Genomic DNA, 16,919 nt, shown 5'->3' on the forward strand with positions numbered 1-16,919 from the left:
AAAACCTGGTTGAAGTTTATACACAATTCACTATTTCTTTGGCTTTTATCAATTCCCTGTCATACAGAATATTCAAATTTTTATGAAGAGACAAATCAATATGAACATATCAGAAAAAGTAGCAGGAGTTTAATAAAGAGAAGGAAACACTTCTAGCTAATTTCAGATCTGCTATCCTTGGCAAGCTGCCCAGAAGTTTTACTTCTTTTATTTATAAAATAATTTAAACATCTTTGTACTTTTAAAAGTAAATTTTGTATCTTAACGATGGAGAGGAAAGAACATCTTGAAGCTGGCTGATGGTGGGTTCCTGGCACATGGCAGACAGCCCAACTACTGGTCACAGCGCAGAGCTCACAAGAACATGTCTGTTAGCATAGCCTGCTGCCCCCTGAGGCGTTAACACCGCCTTCCTCACGGAGGACTTAAGAATATAAATTTCTGGATTTTTGGCAAAGAGCTAATAGTTTTCATTAGCTGGAATGCTAATTTATTCAACATGATGACTAGAAAATGTACTTAAACTGTTAGGTACTAGAGATATTAATCTTGTATCTCACTTAATCCCCCAAACCACATGGTGCTGTAAATACTGTTGTCATACCATTTTTTTCCTGTTACAGAGAAGGAAACCGAGAGTCAAAGAGATCCAGTGATTTGTCAAAGTTACCAGCTAGAATTCCAAGCCCACCCTTTTTTCATTGGACTATAAGATCTCTCTTTTCCTCTGCTCACTCTCTGATTATATTATTTCAGCAAGGTAAACATGAAGTGAGCTTATATTGTTAGAAAAAAAGAGGGCAGAATTGGGAATGTCGTCTGGCTGGCACAGCTGGTGTGAGCGGTGACGGCGTCAAGTCCATCAGAAACCTCCACGGGGGGACGGAGAGAACCGGAGGCCCCATTAAGCCTTTCAGTGCAGAGTCATCAAGCCCTCGCCCTGTGAGAGGCACAGCCCCTGCCTCACCAGGAAGGCAGAGTGACAAAGACCTCGGCCTGCCTGCTTCACCACCTGCAGGCTGCCACCTGTGTAACCTGCCTCTGTCCACAGTCCCTCCTGGGCAAGGTAAGGATCACACCTCCCTCTCCTAGTGTGACTGTGGGGATTAAGGAGGAAACTGTGTAAAACACTTTGCCCAGGACCTGGCAAGAGCAGGTGTCCAGTGAACATCAGCACAGTAGTTCTCGGAATGAGCCAGGCAGGAAGGACACTAGTAACTAGAAGAGGAACGACAGACAGCATGAGGAAAACCCAGACAAGCAGCTGTGGGGGCTTCTGAGCGGGGGGATAGCAAACAGCTGACATGAGGCACACTGTCTGCCAGGTGCTGCTTGAGGGCTTCAGATGCCTGGACCCACTGAAGCCTCACAACCCAGGACAACGAGGCACACGAACTCACTCGCGCACAACCACAGGCAGCCAGTGAGCGGCCAGGCAGGGGCCAGGTCTGGGCTGCCTCGTCCCCTGAACCAGCGGGCGTGCCCAGCACCCACACCGCTTCTCCAGACCCGGAGGCCACTGGTTGGTTTCTGCAGGTGACTGGCACTCCCTGGACAACTTAAGGAGTGGACCGCATCTGGGAACTTGAACTTACAGAGTCTCACATCTTCCAGGTTTCATATACGTAACCCTCACCTTTCCAAGTTAACTGGCAGCTCCTGGATTCTAACACTGCACGTGACACCTAGTGGATTGGAGGCACAATGAAGACACTCCAAAAACATGTGAAGATTAGGGTGAAAAGCCAGCTAGAAGCACCCCTGCAAGGAAGGCAGTGTCTGCTGTTTGCTGGGAAACAGCCCCGTGGGCTGCCATAATCAGAAATGAGGCTGCTTTGGGGAAAGCAAGAACAGCCACAGAAACAAGAAAATACCCCAGGTAACACAGTAGCTGTTGACCAAAGGTCCCAACCTGCATCTTCCCGGTGCGGGGAATGGCCATTGCCAGCCACTGGTACTCTCATGATGGGATAAGAATCCCCAACACACACACACAATCAATACCTAAATGTGTAACTGCATATACTTATGTAGAAGGAGAGACAGAGATACATATATAGATGCGAACAGCTTACTTTTATTCTATCTGAATATAGTTACATGGTTGAGCCTGACTCGTCTGCTCATCCTGGTAATCGTTCAAGCACTGTAAGATATGTGCACCACACATTTTAAAGCATTTTCTTTAAAGCCTGTTAAAGAAAATGCTTTAAAATGCTAATAGCTTTATTAGTCTTTTGATAGTCTTAATAATATAATGGTTTTAGCAATAGCCTTTATGAATCTATCATCTTAATTAAAGAGGGACTTTATTTTTCATCAAGATCATTTTCAAGTTTCATAATGTATGAAGGATTGGTCCTATCTCGATTTGGTAAGCCATTATTTACGTCTGCTGGTTAGCAGAAAATGTGATTAACTATGCATTGCATATAAAAATATGAAAAATGTTAATAGTGTAATATGTTTTGGGGCTTGAATAATATTTTATTAAAGACAATACAGATTTTGATTAAAAAACCCCCAAATCCCTTAAATGTTAATAATACTTTTCAAATGTAACAAATCTTGAGAAAGTTTTTTGCCTATCCTGAATTATAAAAAGGAGTTGAATCCTCCTTCTGTCAAATAGTACTTAGATTTCCCTGGGGAATTTGTATACGCCCTTAAATTCAGAGAAGCTCAACATATCAATTTTGTTATTGTATATCTATCAAAATGTTAAATATATTTATTAGGTGGAGGGAAAAAAAAAGACCTGTTCTCTGGATTGCTATGGCATTTGTGATATTGTAAATGATCGAGAAAAGGAAAGATGAATCGAATATTTTAGCGACTGCCCCAAATGGTTAAAGACTGCAGCACGTCACACCTTTTCTCCAGTGGAGTGTGTGTTGCTTCTGGCAGAGAAATGTATATGAATGACTAATCTAAAACGACAAATGTTATGTTCCTGTAGGTACTATTTGTCCACATAAGAGAACTCAGAACTTTCAAACTGGAAAAAACTGAAATGGAAAAAAAAACAAAACCTGCTCTTAAAATGTTCCCATATGCTCTAGATAAGAACAGTTAATGAATAATGAAGGAAGTGGTGTCTTGGAGTGAGACTGGTTCATTGTTCTCCTGAAAAGCATTTTAGACTAATTCTCCTATGATTCCATGACTAAATGGATTTATAATGCACCACTTTAATGTTAATAATCTACTCGCCCAAATCAAGCAAACAGCAAGACAAAGATTGAATCATTTTGTGATTAAAGAAAAAAATCAACACTGGTCATATGAGCCAATCTTTAACAAACATTAATTCTCCACATTGTTCCTTCTGCCCCCAAGATTTTGGGGGACTAGGCAGAAATTTGTTCCTTTAGATGTCTTGTAATTTTGCTGATAATTTTTCTCCATAAAAATAGCTCTACTCAGAAAATGAAACTGTTCATCTAAAAAAGATCAACTATACATTATAATTAATTATCAAATATATCAATTTAATAGTGGTATGGGTTAGGAATGATTAGTAGTGAGTTGATTAAGTGTTAAGACTACAAAATAGATTTAAGTTTAGGGCTCAAATTCATTTAGCTAAATTGAAAGTATTATAGCAGTCTTGGTGCATTTAGACCCCACAACACATGATATTACACTTTTTTAAAAGCTGTAATATTTGTATTATTTTAGAAGACTACACAACTTAGAAGTGTCAGCAAAAAAAAAAAAAAAAAAAAAGCAATAATGATCCTGTACTTGTCTGGGGAAAATTTTAAGGGTTCCACTGGGGACAAAGGAGTTCATTTATTGGATCAGAAATAGTTATCGAAGTCCTACTGTGAGCCGAGCACTATTTGTAATATCGTTATTAATGATGTCCACATGGAAGTCTGGACAGCGAGACCAAGTGAGCTCGCAGGGTGTCTAGGTCCTCTTTTCTGCAAAGAGCTTGCCAGGCAGAGGGAGAGGCAGCAGAACTTCTCCCCTCCGCCGGGGGTGGGGTGTGGGGCACGTCCTGAGTGCTAAGCTAGGGGCCAGGGAGGGAAGGCGAGAGTCGGAAGGACACGCGTGCCTCGCTCAGCTCAGGGCCTGACTTAAGTCCAGGCTTGACCCATGAGGTGCTGTCATTCTTACTTAGGGTAGAGGGGTGAGGGTGGAACGCTCCTCGGACCCGAAACTAGGAGGAGACGCAGACAGCGCTCCTGGACGGGGGAAGGGCCGGGCGGAAGGGCCCAACGCAGGAAGCACACATCCCACGGAGCCTTCAGGTACACGATTTCTCTCCTGAACAGGCTTCCTTTCTCACTTGCTGTTTATTCTTCTCACTCCCACCTCTTTTTCCTCTAGGCTCTGTGTTGCTTTTCCCCAATTCCCCCTCAACACTCTAGGAAATATTTTATTAACAACTGGAGGGTGCAGCTAGTGACCGAAACTTCATTGCCAGGACCTGGGGAGTCTTGCTTATGGGCCTACTTAGAACCTATTTGTCCAAGGACAATTAGTAGCGCATAGCTATATTTTTCTTCCCTCTCTTTGTTTGCCAAGTGCTATTTAAATAATGGATACCCAGCCAGAAAAAAAAGATGCCTTGAAGAGTAACACCATGATGTCCTTCCCAGATGTTTGCCTTTAGGATGAGAAATGAGTTACACAGAAACAAGATGGGGAATTGCTGGCTAGATACCAATACAGTAAGGGACACATGCTGTGGGAGTGATCGATGGTTCAAAAATCAAATATGTCAGCAATCGATGATGCTATTAAAGAGACTACCGTAAAATGTCCATGTGGGGACAGAGAAGTATTTGAAAAATTCAGAAATTAATCTGCAACCTCAGGCAATGTCTGGAGCTCTGCCTCCCATCGTGGTCGGCATTCCTTAAAATCACAAATTAAAAAACAAATAGTTAATTTGATGTAAAAGTTGAAAAATATGACCTCTGAGGAAAGGTTAAAGGAATTGGGGTTATTTGGGCCAGGTAAAGCACAACTGCAGGACTGACTTAATAATGTCAAAATACTTGAAATCAACTGTTCTTCAAGCATTCAGATGTCTGAAGCGGACACAGCAGAGTGAAAGTGCAGTAAGATACTTCAGTTTAACTTTAATAAGGAACTTCCTGGAAGGAATCTAAATTTCTTACTGCAATTTAACTTAACATTACAAGGTTAATTAAACACAAACAGACTACCAAGGAAAGCTGTGGAATCTTGGCTCTTAGATCGAAAACCACGTATCCTAACTGGTTTAGGTTTACTTCTGTCTGGAATTAAGAGACTGGATTGAATAACTCCCCGAGTCTGCTTACAGTATATTATATAACTGGTCTTATAGCTTTCTGATTTCTTCCGCGCATGGGCGAGGCACTGATCCACATGAACACTAGGGGTGAAGGAAAAGTACAGCGAGCCCTACATACAAAGTGAATCTTGAGTTTTTGTACTTGGCATAAGAAAGGAGAAGTGTTATTTTTACATTGACTCCTTTCCTGAACACTATTAAGGAGAGCTCTAGTTCGAAACAATATTTTATTACAGCACGAAAAGATAGTCCCAAACCATTAGCATACTGAGTCCACTGAACTACTTATCAATACTACATTCAAAGTAGTCTGTTTTGAGCAAAGAAAGGGCTTAAGTAGAGCTTAACAACTAACCGCCACCAACGCTTATTTTTAGCCTTATTAGGAATCTGACATTAAAAAAAAAAAACCCAAACCACACACTTTTATTATATATGGTAAAAAAAAAAGAACAAAAAAAAGCCCATTTTTTCACAGTATTACAGTGGTTTAATACATTGCTCTCATGTGCTGCAATATTCAAAAAAGGATAATTTGTGAAAAAAATGGCTGTAACTGCTAAACATTTAATGAATTATGGTATAATTCTAAATAATTATTCTTCGTCTTTTTTCTTCTGTCAAAGTGGGCAAAATCATTTCTTTTTATTGCTTTTCTCTCCCTATTTTTTAAAGAAAGAAACAAACCAGGGTGACATCCATTCCATTTTAAGCTAATGCTTCTATCATTTCATATCTGAATGGGGCTGACATCATCAGCTCCTTCGTGTCCCAAAAGATACTTAGCTCTAGTCCACTGTTAGATACTTTATGCATTACATGAAATGAGATATCTCCAGATTTTGAAAATATTTATTTTAAAAACAGCAATCAAATTGTGTGTAATCACATTTTCTGCCTGGCTTTGAAAGCTACATTATTCAATATGCCAGTGGTCCTTTCCATCATGGCGACATATTAGCAATTCATGCTGCTCTAATACATCTGACTTCCTTGACGTACAGCACTCCCTACAGACCCAGAGAAACACTCCTGCTTCAGTTCCATGTGTCCTGCGCAGTACCTACCGAAGTGATGGTTGTCAAAACAGTTGTACAGTGGCCTTTGAGTGCAAGGTGTGCCATGACTGAAAGCTTCAAATGACAATAAATCTGAGTATATACATTATGCTTGCTTTTGTTGCCTGGAAAAACTAAGGCATTCGGGAAATAAACCCCCCAATTTTATTGCCTTTTAGCATTTTTTTCCATTTTAAACTCCAGAACTGGAAATTTGAAGCATTCAAAGAAATTGAAATCTCCTTTGTTGCATTTTTCATTGTAAATTTTCTATACTGTGTCATTAGGAACCACACTCTACAAAAAGCCCAGGTTCTAAATGAATCCTTTCTGTGAGGCCATTCTAAAACTTTGCACAGTTTTTCTTTGTATGAAAGAGCTTCTGTTGCCTGCACAAAGAACAAGCGGTCAGCACATATATCGGCCAGGCAGGGGCCTTCGATGACTTTACACAAGGTTGCGTTTTGCCTTTTACCAGTCCATGGTGAAACCCAGCAGTGAATGTGCCAGGGTGGAGAGGAAAAGGAGAGGCTCTCGATTTCAGTTTGTACGAACCAAAAGATTGTTCTTAAACCATGAATACTTAATATGAACATTTTCTTATTTTACCCTTCTCCCAAAATAGCTCTGTAGTTTCTTTTTTTTTTTTTTTTTTTTTTTTTGCGGTATGCGGGCCTCTCACTGTTGTGGCCTCTCCCATTGCGGAGCACAGGCTCCGGACGCGCAGGCTCAGCGGCCATGGCTCACGGGCCCAGCCGCTCCGCGGCACATGGGGTCCTCCCAGACCGGGGCAAGAACCCGTGTCCCCTGCATCGGCAGGCGGACTCTCAACCACTGCACCACCAGGGAAGCCCCTGTAGTTTCTTTTTAACAACATGAAAACAACATCACTTTCTTCTTAATGGCAGAATAATATTTTCCACTCAAAAGAAATGTTCTGTCCAACAGGTTCAAACATCTTAATAACTGATTAGGTTTTGGGGTGGGGGGACAGGTAAAACACTGAGAATCTTGTCCAAGTGATGGTGGGAAAAATGACTAAGTAACTAAAGTGACAAGTTGAGAGAGTCGTGACTCTGGATCATAGTTGTGTGGTCGATAGAGAATGAATCATAGGAAAATGCCAGCCCTGGAAAGGGCCTCAGAGATCAACTAGTTTTGTGGTTTTACGTCTTCTTTGGGGGCAGAATCCTATGTTCAAGGGAATTTTTACAAGAAATGTGAACGAGTGAGATGAATCAGCGCAACACCGCTCTGGCTGATTCCTGGCTTCCCCGGGCTCCGCCTGATCTAGTCCAACCCCACTGGTTACAGACAGGGTGCAGCGAATTGTCCATGGTTAACAAACTTATCCCAGGCAGGGCCTGGCCTTCCAGACTCTCATTCCAGTGCTCTTCTAACCAGATTCCACTCTTGGAAAAGCACAGGCGGTCAATTATCCACTATCAAAATAACTCAGGAATTTTGAGAGAAATGGAACTCTTGCATATTGGGTCGTGAGTGGCTGTTTAACTTGGACCTAGAGAATCAGAACTAGTTGGCACTTGTTCAACAGTATATACTAATAGAAATTCGACACTGTTTTATAGCCTGGTCTTGGAAAATATGGACTTTAAGACAATGGAATCTGTTTTCAAGTGCCAGAAACCTTACTTTTTGTAGGAGTCCTGACTGACTACTGACACATAAAATGGCACAGGCAAGAATGTACAAAAAGGAAGTGGTGGGAGATTTGGGAAGGAAAAACTGTCACCCTGTGTATGTTTCACCCCTGTATATGTTTATGGCAAGTTTCAGAAGGCAATCTAGATTTTCTACCCTGGTGACCTCTTTATCAGAAAGGGATTCCCACTGAATATATCTAGCACCTACTGTGTGACAGGCACTACTTTACAGATATTAACTACGTTAATGCTACAACAGTATGGGATTAAGTGTCTTATTATACCTATTTTATAGGTAAGGAAACTGAGGCACAAAAAGGTTATGTAAGTTGCTCAATGTCATGCAGCTGGTTTAGGTCTGTGCCAGGATTTGAACTGCGGTAGTTGTGGTCCAAAGATGTCAGTTTTAATCAAAATGATGTGTAAGAACACTCAGTAGAAGGTAAAGACTTCTTTGGTGACTAGCAGGCTTATTGCCTTTTTTTCTTTTTTTGGACAGATGTGAAGAAGATTAAGGATTTAAGTATAAATAACTCTTTAGGAAAATCTTCTCTCATGCACTTTAACTTCTGCAAAAGAGTTATACATATACAGTCTTGCTTTTTACATTTTTTTTTTAGCAAACATATAATAATACTTCCTATGTGCCAACCAATGGTCTAAGCAATTTTTAAATATTCATTTCACTCCATGAGGTAAGGACGATAATTTATCCTTGTTTTTCAGGTAAGGAAGCTGGGGTATTCACTGGTTGAGCCACAGAGCAAGTCTCTTAAGTACCCTGAATCTCCATTTTTCATTTGTAATATTGGGATAATAATACTCACTCAGATATTGATTTCTAATTACGGACTAAATTTTTTACATCTAATATATTAGAAATTTGTTGGTAATGCTTATAACCAGTAAAACTGTATCACTTATGTTGCCAGTGGGGATAAGAAACAGCTAGATATAAGAAAATTTAAATTTAAAATAAATTTTCAGAGAAGATTATATATTATACAAAACAGCATATATAACATATAATAATGCATGTATGTTAAACATTACAATAACCTCTAAAATATATACAATATCTAAATGAGAATTAAAATATTTTCACCTATTTGATCCATTCAGATTCTAAAATTCCATCATGTGAAAATACTAACACAAAGATCTGAGCACCCTACTAACAGAAAAAGTCTCAGCTTTAATAACACTGAAGAGCTTCTGGAAGATAAAATTGACGACAGTTGATCCTATACATAAATCTACCTAGGGTGGCTCATACTTACAAGATTTTAAAATCTACAGCAAGTTCATTATTTAGAATCCACAAGTGTCAGCTTTTATTGGTTGTTCCCAAACTGTAGGTGACCTTGAAAGGAGTTATCAGAAAGAGCCCTGCAATTTCTAGGTGGGAAGCTTTTACTTCCTGATTCTGTAGCCATTATTTCCTCGTCTATATGAACACTGATAACCTAAATTGTGCACTATTCCATTTCATACATATGTCATAAATATAGGGGCTTCCCTGGTGGCTCAGTGGTTAAGAATCCGCCTGTCAATGCAGGGGACACGGGTTCGAGCCCTGGTCCGGGAAGATCCCACATGCCGCGGAGCAACTAAGCCCATGCGCCCCACTACTGAGCCTGCGCTCTAGAGCCCGCGAGTCACAACTACTGAGCCCACGCACCACAACTACTGAAGCCCGCACGCCTAGAGCCCGTGCTCTGCAACAAGAGAAGCCACCGCAATGAGAAGCCCGCGCACCGCAACGAAGAGTAGCCCCCGCTCGCCTCAACTAGAGAAAGCCTGTGTGCAGCAAGGAAGACCCAATGCAGCCAGAAGTAATAAATAAATAAAAAATAAATAAATTTATTAAAATATATATATATGTCAACAACTGATAAACCAATCAATCATCTGGTTAAATTTTGTGATCACATTATACACGAGCAAAGTTGCTGGGAAAGAGTTTTAGTCAGTTTTTATAAAGACACATGAAAAAAGTATCTTATAGACCTAAAGTTACTTCAAAGAAAATAATCCTTAGCCCTTTTTAAATATAAAATATGGCAATATGAAGGGTTGTTCATCTTCAGATTCATGGATTTGGAATGATGTGCAAACAACTTAAGAGCTCGTATTTCTGTTCTCACTGTCACCACCCTGTGTGTCTTCACACTCCTTGCCTGAGTTACAGCAACAGAGAGCTCCTCAGACCCTACACAACTCCAGTTTCCTGCCACTGTGATCCCTCCAGAGAGATGCCAGAAGGGTTTTCCTATGACACGGCTTTCATAATGCTTTTGCCTTGAGCGAAAACAGCCAGTGGTTTCTTAGACTCCATCATATCAAGCCCACAGTCCTTAGTGATTTTTGAAACCTTTTGTCAAATCTCCTAACTTAAAATATCCAGCCTGCTTTTCAAATGCTCTCTCTCCTAGACACCTTTTCTTTCCTTTCTGTTTGTCTAAATCGAAACCATCTTTCAAGACCTGACTGCCGTCCTACCTTTTCCACTAAGTTTTATAAACTACCCAAACCAGATGACTATAATCTCTTCCAACCAGGATTCCTACTGGGTTCACGGCCAGTAAAATTGTGTTTAGCCCTTCTCCTGTCCCTAACTGCTTGATGTTTCACTCAAACTGTTTCATACTTGGTTACGTTTTTTCTGTAGTTTACAAGCTCCTGAAGCACACTGACCGTATTTTATCAATCATTTGAGCCCTTTCGAACATTTAGAGCACAGAAGGCATTTAAAATGTACACACTGATGAGTGGCATTCTAAACACATGATAGCTCAAAATAAGATTGGAGATGCCCCTTGTTTCTCAAAGGAATTAGTAGACTCCAGTAAAGTCGGCCTTTCCAACTTTATTAAATTTCTATTGCAACTTTGCAGTATTACCAAACTCTGGCTCTCGCAATCCAGTCAAGAGATCCAAGCCTTGAAAAAGGACTCTTAAAACAAATTTCATCTCCAAATGTACTTTCTTCAAGACCGCGCTGGCTTAAAAAATGGGTTTCCTGTAGATTTAATGTTAAATCAACATAATTAACTGGACCTATGCTCTCCAGGATGGTAGCCACTAGGTACATGTTGCTACCTTAAATGTAATTAAAATACAATAAAATAAAAATCAGTCTTTCAGTCACGCTAGCCACATTTAAAGTGTTCCATAGCCAATGACTATTGCTACTGGACAGCATGCGTAACAGAAAAGCCATCCTCACAGGGAGTTCTACTGGACAGTGCTGAGGCCTATCCAAAGTCTCGCCAAAACTTAGTATGTTGGGGCAGCTATTTACCGACAGCGTAAAATGCTCGGACCAGTGCTGTGAGAGGCAAACTAGACGTCCACCTCAGAATACGGTTTGGAGGTACTGGGAAGTCTCACCATCCTATGAAAAACCCAAATAGACTCACTGTGCCAAGAACTGGAATGGAAATTAGAGCTTCACTCGGTTAGTTTAGGCTGAACAGGGACCCTCTGCCTTGTAAAGTGTGAAAAGTTCCAAGGGAAATACCATGTTAATGGGAAAATACCTAAGTCCGGTTTCTGACGGTGGGTTGGGTGGAAAGGAGCATAAAGAATTAGGATGAGCAGAGGCTCCTGACAAGGAAGGAGGGAAGCGTAGTAGCGGAAGGGCCTAGAAGGTGGTGCTACACAGCTGCGACTAGATCCTGTCCCGAGCACATCATCTGAGGGTGGAGTGACTTAGCAAGGGCGGCAAAACTGGGAAAATTCCAGGTGCATGTATACTGAGGTTGCACAAGCATCTCTTAAAGAGTGAATGGCGAATTGGGAGGGTCCTGGAATGCTAAGAAGGCAAATTATATAAAAGAAAAAAAAAGGGTTTTGAGACTAAAACTATATAACTGAGTATCTCATTATCCTCCTGTGGCCCAACTTCATTAGCACATGAGGAAGAAGCATAGAGGACAAAACTGGTATTTTATGTGCTGTGTTCGTCCTTCCTCTCCTTCTCAGTGAACAGGGAAGTCTATAAAGCATGACATGGACACCTTATTGGCTCATGAACTGGGTCTGAAGGCTTAGCCCCAAAGAGGAATAGGCATGTGATTTTTCAAGGTCACTACTTTGAAGTACAACATTCATCAGATTTACACACTTAGCATGTTTTCTAAAAAATCCATCTTCCATTTTATGAAGCCACGGTTAATACTCTTAGGATAAATCTATACAGGTGGAAAATCATCTAAAAACCGGGACAACGGTGTCGAGTTTTTTGCTCCTGCTGGTGCTGGGAACAAGTCCTCCCCTCTTGTCCACCCAGCTAGCTGCCAGTTCTGAGGAGAATTCTATACCCTACCATGGCCTGTGACATTAGGCTCAGGGCTTCATTCCCCCAAAACTACTATGGGATCTCTTTCCACTCTCCTTTTGCCCCCCTTTCTGTTCATGATTAACAGAAAAACCTTCTTGTGAAGTCATTCAAGTTAGAGATACATCACCAAATGATTTAGGTAAGTGATAACATGAAACGCTTTCCTATCAGAACAACATAAGATGAGCAAGTTAATCGACTTGTTCATTGTGAACATGACAGAACTGTTCAGTGGCTTATAAAGATGACAACAGAGATGGTTGGACTGTTAAGTGATTGAACAACGCAAACCAAAGAACGCTCATTAGAAGTCACTGTTAACCTAAGAGAGAGTTTCATTACATGGTAGAAAGCTCTGCCCTTGGCCATACACTACTGACAATATTCTCTACTCCTTGAGATATAGACAGAGAAATTATTAAGGTTTTAGATGACATAAAAATCAGACAGAAAGATTTTATGATGTATTTCTCAAGCATGGGATACTCGTTGAAAATACAGACTCTTGAACTTCCTGGGTAGGGGCTGGGCATTCAGTTTTTGCTAGTCTTCTGGGTGATACATAGTCTCACTAAATTCGAGAAGTGTAGAACATTAGAAGATTCAAAGTGACGAACAAAGTCCAAGAGACAGAAACACTTTAGTAGAGATAAATTTTGATCACCCAAATTATACCTTCAAAATAAAGATGAAAATTGTTTTCTTGCTTTCCTATTATATAAATTGGTAGAATTTGAGAGCAGAAAATAGGGCAGCAACCAACTTTCACAGCAGTTCCTAGAAGAAGTGGGGATCTTGCTTGTGGTGAAGAATCCTGCACTAGATGAGATGTGGCACCTTTATGATAACTTTTTATCTAAAAGCTAACAAGACATTTTGACCATATGACCACACATTCAGTGTCAAATAGTACTTAGGACTTTGAGTTATAAATATGAGTGATCAAACATGTAATTAATTGATTTTGCCTTGACTTAAATGTAAAATGGAAAATTGCTTTAGGATTTTACAGGATTTATGGATTTAGGATTTCATAGCTAAAAACGATTCTAGTTTCAGAAAGCCACGTTACGATGATTGAAAGCTTCTCACGTTAATTTCGACCTTGTCCTCACTGTGTCCCCTGCTCCCCCACCACCAATCAGTCAGCAGACCCTTACCACAGAAATGGAGTTGGGAAGCAGCGCTCCGTCCTGTCCCAGCATATTGGAGACGGTGATTTCAGGTAGGTCCATGTTTTGTGGATGAAACGGTAGCAGGCCATTATGGTTCATTGGGTGACACAGAGAGTGGTAACCAGGTTCGACCTCATTCAGGTGCACCAGCGAGTGGTCGGGGAGGGAAGGAGGAGTGATGGGTGGAATGTTAAAGTCTTCGCTTTCCAGGCTTGGACCAGGGTAGGACTGAAAAGACAATGGTGATATTGATGCAAATTATCATCCCCTTCTTTTCATCATGGTGAACAAACACACATGACCCTTTCAGATATTATTACAAGCATCATTAAGGATTTGGCAAAGACACTGCAAACACTCAGATTATCCTGCTGCAATTTCTCTATCATGCATGGAAGAAAATCGCCTCGAAGGCATAGCCACTTCTTGTATAAAGAGTGCCACCATTAAGCAGTTTTATTGTTCCAAGAAGCTGAACTCAAACAGATTTCAAAGGTCCCATTAAAATGCTCCAGAGTTGTAATCTGGCTGAATACCTTTTTTCATGGGAATTGTGGGGAAGGAAAGGCAATTTATAAAATTAATATTTGAGCAAACATGCTTCGTAGGGCTCCCTACTGCTCAGATCATGAGACGTAATAAAATGAATTCCAGAAGTTCTAAGGCAATTGCTCCTGGGTTTTGAAGAGCTACATGCTCACAACTGACAAAAAAAGTTGGTAAAGCAGTAGCTTAACCATGTTGCATAAGTGTGACTTCAGAGAAAGTGTCATAGATGAAGATAATGCCATTAAAAGCTATTTTTATCATGAAGATTATACCATCAAAATAAAAATGAAGATGGCTTTCTTGATTTCTGACTATTCACATTTATTTGATCTACCCCTAGAAGGCAGTAAATAATTTTGTAATCATTTAAATGTGGTTCGGCCAATTTTGAAAGACTAAATTACACAAATATCATTATAATACTAATTTAGGAATAAAAGTCAATCAGTAAAATAAATAACAACATATGTGGGGCTTTTTCTTTTAGAAAGTAGCTTTTAGATAAAACAGGAAGGGAGGGAGCAAAGAAGGAAGACAAGAGTATGTGAGGACACTCCTGCTTACAAATAGAATGTGGTAAACATGGAACATATAAGGAGGAACTGAATAATAAAATACTGTTACCAATTCATATCAAAACACAGCAATACTTAGCAGTCTTTAGAGAGCAGGTACCATAGTACGAAGGAAACAGAGCGGGTCCAGATAACTCTCGCAAGCCTATCTTTCAAAGTACGCAAGTCTTCCTAGCGTCTGAGCACAGGGGTAGCAAGGACCCGCTTGTCTGGCAGCAGCACGCCTGCTGGAGTGTGCGAGATTGGAAATGAGCAGACTGAGGGTAGGAGCCAAAGAAAGGAGTGTAGGGGATTCACAGGGTGTTCAGCCAATCAGCTTCATGCTCCTGCTTCCAAGTGCCTGGGGTTATTTTTTTCCAGATGACGTCTATTTGTCTAACAGAAAGAAAACCTTCAAGTTGCACTTGCTAAATGTTGTACAAGTTTTGATATATTTGTTTAGGTTTTGTCAGGAGACACGCTTAAATGAAGAGCTACTTGGAACATCTGGCATTGAGACGTGGTCCCGTAGAGGCACGTGTGGGTTACAGACTGGGGGCGTATGAAGGGAAGATTTAATTCATCTCTGCAGATAATTTTTCTTAAGTATCTAAAGTTCTGTTAAAAGAAAAAATCACCAGCACTAAAAGTTCAATCGTAAGTTATCAAAATTTCCTGTTTACAGTATCTACCTCTTGTCTGAAAGATATACTAGTGCCCTGTGTCAAAACAGCAAGTTTGATTAAATTCTCATTTGCCTAATATAATTTAGACCTTTAATCTGTAGACCTAAACCATCAGCCCCTGGTACAAGTATTCACATAAGAAGCATAAAAGACACAAAATGGTGGGGGGTGGGAGGGAGAGGAAGCACACTTATTAATGCTGGCTTCGTAGAAAGCGCTGTATTGAGTCCTTTGACTATGCTGTCTTCATTTAGCCCTTTGTCTTCAATAATCCTTTGTGTAGCTATTTATTACCCTGTTTTCCTGAACAGAAAATTGAGAGTTTGAAGTTAAATAACACTCACTTAGCTGGTAAGCAATCAACTCAGTACGTCTGAGGGATGGATATATGGAGGAGGAAGGCGTTTTTAGTTCTAACACTTCCATAACTAGTTTAATTGCTATTATTTTATTAAGTTGAATGATACAAAGTTGCCAATACTCAACTGTTTTTGATCAATAAAATTTCACAATTTAAGAATTAGTATTAGCATTAGTATCTGGTTTTTCCTAGTCCCAAATTGCATCCCAATGCCTATCCCATTAAAATCAAATATTTACCCTAGAAGAGCACAAGTATTCATAATTTGTCTTTCTGACAACATTTCAAAGGCTGAACTTGTTGATACCTATCTTTTAAGAAGTTAATTGACATCTGTTTGAAACCTTCCTGAATAAGATACAATTAATGCCAGCCATAAAGGAAAAAGATGTTTTTAACTTTATAAATGACATTAAACCTCTGAAATACCCAGGGATAGTCTACCTATGGTGTACTATAAACTTACATTCTAGAATTTCTCCAGTAGTTAAATCTTAATTTGTGGTGTTTTAAAGGAAGGTTTAATTGGTATCACTTTACGTCCAGTGATAACAATTGTACTGCAATTTAACTAAGCTACATGGTTTATTTTCATGTAATTACACATTAATGTTATTTAATCCGTGCACTTACATACCAAAACCACAGATTCCACAACTTAACTGGTAATGGGTAGTTATGTGGATCAAGAATTTTAACAACAAAAGGTTACTTAGTAGTTTCTATTCTTCACATTAGACGTCATGAGATGGTTATTTGCCAGGAGCCTATTACATTGTAATCGATGCCATATAAAAGTATCACGGTAATTGTATAAATGTCAAAATGTCACAGAACTCACAGAAACTTCAATGCCAGACTAATTACTAATTATTTTTTAAGTTTGGAAATGAATTAGCTAATTCTTCAACATTGACTTCCATGGCATGACATCTTTATTTTGATTTCTTAAAACCTAATAAGTTTGACTTAACCACAGTAAGTTATATATTAAGAGGCAATTTGCAGTTTTGGGGGTGATGCAACAATCGCATATGATTCAGTATTTTCCCTCATTCCCCATGAAGCTGCCTGGTTACAATCAGTGTTCAATGTCTGTTGAATGAATTAACAAATGATCACTGAATGAATGCATACAAGAAGAAATGAATGTGAAGATGACTCTTCAAAGGCGTGAAGTTTATGACTATACCACTGTTATGCCATGGGCTTGAATAAATGTCCTGTATTCCCA

At 39.8% G+C, this 16,919-nt stretch overlaps 1 protein-coding gene across 1 annotated transcript in view; it reads right to left on the reverse strand.

Moving 5' to 3' along the window:
• The window catches only part of TOX (thymocyte selection associated high mobility group box), a 297,453-nt gene that overhangs the window by 119,851 nt on the left and 160,683 nt on the right, over positions 1-16,919 (reverse strand). Inside the window, exon 3 of the mRNA XM_082858836.1 lies at positions 13,521-13,763. Within this exon, the coding sequence (XP_082714962.1) occupies positions 13,521-13,763 (243 nt within the window). The remainder of the gene's footprint in view (positions 1-13,520; positions 13,764-16,919) is intronic.

The sequence above is a fragment of the Leucopleurus acutus genome (assembly GCF_964270905.1).
Source record: "Leucopleurus acutus genome assembly, chromosome: 17".
In the NCBI taxonomy this organism is placed as follows: domain Eukaryota; kingdom Metazoa; phylum Chordata; class Mammalia; order Artiodactyla; family Delphinidae; genus Leucopleurus; species Leucopleurus acutus.